Here is a 5736-nt window from a genome sequence, read left to right as displayed (position 1 = left end):
ACTTCTCATTCATTGAGCTCAGCAAATTTCCAATGTCACAAAATTAAGCCTTACCCAAATTGAAAGATATCACTTATTTATGAGCCTTGTGTTTCAACCTCTATCTTTCTGATCCCTAATTCCCATGTATACCCTGGGGAAGAGAGTAAGCCATGGCATAGTGTCACATATTCACCTAGAATATTGACTTCTTGACATCTAGGGTTTATCCAATTGGTTATGAGGGGGGATGTATTTGCCCCAAGTTCATGGTCTCAACCCCTCATTGGTGCAAAACGGAACGACATTTCCTTATGAAGCCATTGTATACCCTGGACATAAATTATAATCATATGGAGTACTCTTGCTCCCTTCTAATCACCTACTTTTCAACAGAAAAGGAAAAAGAAAGACTCCAAGCTATGGCATTTGCTCTCAAGTTTCACTTAATCTTAAATCTTCTCTTACCATGCGCATAGACGAACCCGGCTGGCGTGTGACTGTAAGTCATTGAATAGTCGTAATTGGCATGCAATTAGGGGCCCCACACAAGGAGGGGGTAACTGTTTTTGAGTTACCCCCCCACTCCTTCCCCCAAATAACTACACCTCAAAGAGGTGTTGTTAGATTTTTGCCTTGTTATCCCCCCCACTCCTTGTGTGCAAATTATTGCAGGTACATAACTCTTATTGTAAACCTTTAAATTTGTTAAGTAGATTAAGCTGAGATGACACCCCCAAGGGAAATAGATTAAACTGAGATGAAGATCAAGGGAAGAGGGTACTCTCTTATAAACACAGTTACAGCGAGTTTGCACAGCACCAAAGTAGACGCTTCCGCTACTGCTCGATATGACATTTGGGAAGAGCTCAGAAGTAGTCAAAATGGGAATGGGCCTTGGGGACTGCCCTGCTCCTTTTGGAGAAACCATTCTTTGGCTCATGTTGATGGTTGTGAGCTGTGAAGCTATTGGGTACTTCTGGGGGTTGCGTGCTTCGAATTAGCGCCCAATTCACGCCGCGAAAGAACGGATGCTGCTTAATCTCACCCGCACCTTTAAATGAACCCAACCTCTTCCTTGGGTCCTTCTCCAGCAAACCTTCAATGAGGCTTTTTGCATCGTCCCCAATATGAACATGGCCCCATTCAGGAAACCTGAGCTGCTGTTTGATTATGTTAAGTAGGGTTTGCTCATTGCAAGAACCCCTGAAAGGTGTCTTTCCGTATAAGAGCTCGAAGAGGAAGATACCGAAAGTCCACCAATCAACCGCATTGCCATGGCCTTGCCCTTGTATCATCTCCGGGGATAGATACTCGTGGGTGCCCACGAACGACATTGATCTGGCTTGTGTTGGCTCTGCAATCAGCTCCATTCCCATCAATTCTTCATCTATGCCTACATCTCTAGAACCGGGAGACGAGCTATTCAATGTCTCTTCTGCCCCTGTAACTATGTGAGCTCCTAAGGCTGTCTGTGAGCTTGCAGCTTGCCCACTGTTGGCATCATTTTCCGCATCACCATCATGCTGGAGCTGCGTCCCAGCTCCCAAACCCTCCACCTTGGGCTTTCCTTTACTCAACTGCTTCAAGAAAAACATCGACAGAGGGTTCTTATGGTGCAGTTTTTGCTGTTGAGGAGGTTTACTACCAGCGTTAGCAGCCAGCGGGAAGCACGAGAGGAAGGGGTGAATAGCACAGACAGACGGAAACATGCAATTTGTTGAGCTTTGCTGCATCCGAGATGTAAAAGAGGTTGATGACATGGAGGAGGAGACACTGAAGGAGCGCAAAAGTCCAAACCGTCCTGATGAGGAGGAGGACGATGCAGACAAGGGGCATTTCAACAGCTTAGGTTCGACATTGCTCTTGAAAGAAAGATCAAAATCTGTTAGCATGATGTGTCCATCATCTCTCACCAAAACATTTTCAGGCTTGAGATCTCTATAGACAATGCCAAGCATGTGAAGGTACTCAAGTGCTAGGAGCACTTCTGCAGCATAGAACCTGTAACAACAGACAACAATTTGATTAAAGTGGATGATATTACCATCAAACAAGGTGAAGAATTACATGGGCCTTCCAAAACAAGTGAAGCTCCCATGGTCCATTTGAGTACTAGAGGGGCCTTTTGCAAGCTAAAAATACACACACAAAAGAATGTATGCCTATCTTTCTTCTTCTCTATATGCTGAGTGCCGCATGAGATGTGTGGTTAATGCGCTGTGAGACCCGGCTCTAAGGCATGATTTAGTATGCCAAAAAATAATACTTCTTTAGTTGTTTCCAACAGCAAGAAATTGGACTGGTCCTTGTCCATTTGTAGGGTTGCTGGTTGGTTAGAAGCATTAAAGCTCATCATATCATGCTGCGGCATGCACATCACCTTAAATTTCAGCCCAGAAGACACATGCAAGGAGAATTCAACCCTTACCGTGCCGTTTTAGTTGCAAATCGTCGTCCGGGAAACTTTTGCCTTAGAGCATGCAAGTCACCACCGGAGCAATAATCCATGACCAGGCAAGAATATTGCTGTGCCTCAAAATGTGCATACAATGTAGGCAAAAATGGGTGGTCAACAAACTCTAAGATCTCCCTTTCTCTATGCATTCTCTGCAATTTCTTCCTCTGTGTAAGGACCTCTTTGTCCATGACCTTCATGGCAAAATAGCATTGCGTACCCCTGAGTTGTGCTAGGAAAACGCGCCCGATGTCTCCATGACCAACACGGCAAAGGAGCTTGAAATGTGATATGCTGATGGCACCCACTTTAGATTTCAAGCTTTGTATGGAAGCCCATGCATTGTCATGTGCCTTGTGAGGCTTGCTTATGGCGACTGCATTACAATTGCTGTTGAGTGTGGGAAGGCTTCTTTCCCAGCTGTTTCTACTGGTTGCCTCCGTGCTGGAGGAGCTGCAGCTAAGTTTGCTGGCATTTTCGTTGCTTCCTAACACATGGTGGTTCTGGTGAGAAGAGCTTGAGGAAGAGCTGAAGCCGGCAACAGAACCAGAGCTATCAAAGCTAGCCTTGGCGCAGCAATCAGAGTCTGCACAAGACGATAAAGATGCGACCATTGCAATGAAGAACTCGGTATTCTCTGGTTTTTTCCGTATGTGGGTCTTTGCCTGACGCCCAAATGCTGATGAAAATCCTCTTCACTGCAGGTGCTGCTAAAGACTAATTGCAGATTAAATGTGGGTTTCTCTTGCCTTTGATCCAGAGGCGCGTTTAGGAAGAATGTGTAGAATCTAAAAACACTCTAATGTGGGCTGTCTGCCAAACACACACACAGACAACACACAACTCTCTCTCTCTCTCTCTCTCTCTCTCTCTCTCTCTCACAGGTCTCTTGGATATGTTCCTACGCCGTTAAAAATCCTCTCTTCTCTCTCTCTCTCTCTCTCTCTCTCTCTCGGTCCCCTGCTGCTGGAAGCTGCTGCGTGGATGTAAGCAACAAGGTTGCTAAGTGCCTCTGTTCTGGGGCACTTTCTTCACATTGAGCTGCTCAAGAACTCTGTTCCGGGCTTTATCTTTTTATTGAGTTGCTCAAGAACCTGGTTGTCACCGGCTCTCTCCAGACGCGGGCGCTTCGCTGGAAAGATACACAGAAACGCAGAGAGAGAGAGAGAGAGAGAGAGAGAGAGAGAGAGAGGACGCGTTCGTGGTCATGGGCATGGCATGAATATGCATCACGCGAAAGCAGGAAGCAGACTGCCATTTACTAAAACAATAAGCCTGGGAAAGAGAGGAGCCTTGGACATAGAGGCTACACAAATGGATATATATATATAGGCCCCGTTTACCGCGTGGGATTAGAGCTCGAATCCCACACAGTAGTGTTATGGAAAGATCAATATAACAAACATACAAAATTCCCTTTAGGATAGATTCAAAGAGGAAATTTTGACTTAGCTCAATCCCTCTAGACCAAAGGGCTATCTGCGTTTTGGTGAAAGGGCAGTCCCTTAGAGCGATTGAACTAAATCAGGCACTTCCCAAAGAGAAAATTTTGCAAGATAACCAGCATTTTTTGCAATTTAACCCTATTTTCTTAAATTTTCCAAGGGGCTTTTCTCTTTCGACCCCTCCCTTCAACCGGCTAATTTGGTTTTTCAACCAACTCAAGGCTAAGTTGAGGCACACTTTTCCCGTCCCACACCCTTGGTCCCCTACCACTTTGGTACCTCGTGATGGAAGGCCCTTGTCACACATGACCGGAGGCCACGTGTGACATGGCATCACTTGGATGCTGACTTTCCAAACGCTAAAATTGAGTCCACCGATTACATGCCACACATCACAAATAGTCGAAAGTACAAAAATATGCTCGATGGCCAATCAACAGACTTCTTGCTTCCATGGGCGAGCTTGGTGGGGTCACCCATACCTTAGAGAAAGCTAGCTATGACTTAGCAGCCACCTTGGCAATCGAGAGCGTACTCGGATGCATTGTGTAATTGGCTCTCCAAAGATCGCCTCTCTTCATTGGGCCAAGTAAGCACATCTTCTTTTCCTCAGCCCTCGTCTAACATGGACCTAAGGTTGGGTTTTCTTAAAGCCTGAAAGAGAGAGGTTTGAGCTGGAGGTGCAAAAGGGCAGGCTCATTCTTGATGACATGGTGGTTGTTCACTTCAGAGATTGTGATCCCAAAGGAGGTTCATACAGAAAATACAATGAGTTGCCATTGTCATACAAACCCTTGTGGTGCCCTATGCACAAAAAGGAGTGCAAGCTTATCCAGGAGTCCTTTGTCTTTCTTTTCTATCTGAATATACTACTTGCTAGTCTTATGAAAAACCTTGATGAAATCATAGAGGAACAAGATCTTTCACCAGCACTACAACACGGCGCGTAGAAATCAACGCAAATACCGATGAAATAAAGTTAGTTTTAAAACTAAAAAACGCTGAAATAGGCCTCGGAAGAGAGGCCGGTATCGTGACGTTGGTATAAGTACCGGTATATTATGTGTCAGAATAAATTATGAAATGAGTGTCGGAATACGCAATGAAATAACCGCCGATAATACTATAGCATATTCCGACGCCTCTACCGAGGTTTATACCGACGCTTATACCGTACTCTGTACCGACGACCAAACCTGCAAATTTTTTTTGGGCAGAGAGGGTCGGGAATTGATGTTGCATGTATTGCAGCAAAAGAAAACAGCCCTCTCTGCCCAAAGGAAGAGTGCACGAGCAACCACACTCCACCTACAAGCTGACGCTAAAGAGTTAGTGTATGGCAATTAGAAAAATTGTAAGAAAAACATAACCACAAAATCGTAAGCTTGATCATGGCATAACGGCATAAAGATTTAATAACCATAATTAAAACATGAGTCGAAAACTGCAAAACCATACACATAACTTGTTTGCCATACCATAACCATTACCATAACTTTCTTGTCATACCATAACAATCATACCATCATTGCACAACCATAACCATAACCATAACCATCACATGATTGCCATACCATCATAGCAAAAGCATAACCTTAACTTGACTTCCAAATCTTAGCCATAACATCTGTACCATATCATAAACCATAAACATAAGCACTACAAAACTATATAAATGCAAACAATCTCTGAGTGAGAAGACCCTCATGGTAATGCCTCCCAGTCGACGTCCTCTCCTCCTCCTGCAGGCAGCTGGGTCAAAAGGGCCACAAGTCCATGCTTATACCCATACTTATCCTCTCGGCGTGTCGGAGGACGCTTCACGACAACTTCCTGCAAAATTATGGTTTAATC

General features: G+C 44.7%; 1 protein-coding gene across 1 annotated transcript; it reads right to left on the bottom strand.

The window, feature by feature from the left end:
- Window positions 1-746: 746 nt before the first annotated feature.
- LOC147444292 (serine/threonine-protein kinase D6PK-like) lies at window positions 747-3736 on the bottom strand. Its single transcript, XM_086526964.1, has 2 exons — window positions 2411-3736; window positions 747-1983 (listed from the first exon to the last, which is right to left on the bottom strand). The coding sequence occupies exons 1-2, from the start codon at window positions 3049-3051 to the stop codon at window positions 849-851; spliced, it is 1776 nt and encodes a 591-aa protein (XP_086383090.1). The 5' UTR covers window positions 3052-3736; the 3' UTR covers window positions 747-848.
- Between the last annotated feature and the right edge of the window lie 2000 nt (window positions 3737-5736).

This window comes from Adiantum capillus-veneris, chromosome 13 (genome assembly GCF_014529385.1).
Source record: "Adiantum capillus-veneris isolate H3 chromosome 13, ASM1452938v2, whole genome shotgun sequence".
Lineage (NCBI taxonomy): Eukaryota > Viridiplantae > Streptophyta > Polypodiopsida > Polypodiales > Pteridaceae > Adiantum > Adiantum capillus-veneris.
The sequence above is the reverse complement of the archived record's forward strand: the minus strand, read 5'-3'. Positions and strand labels throughout refer to the sequence as shown.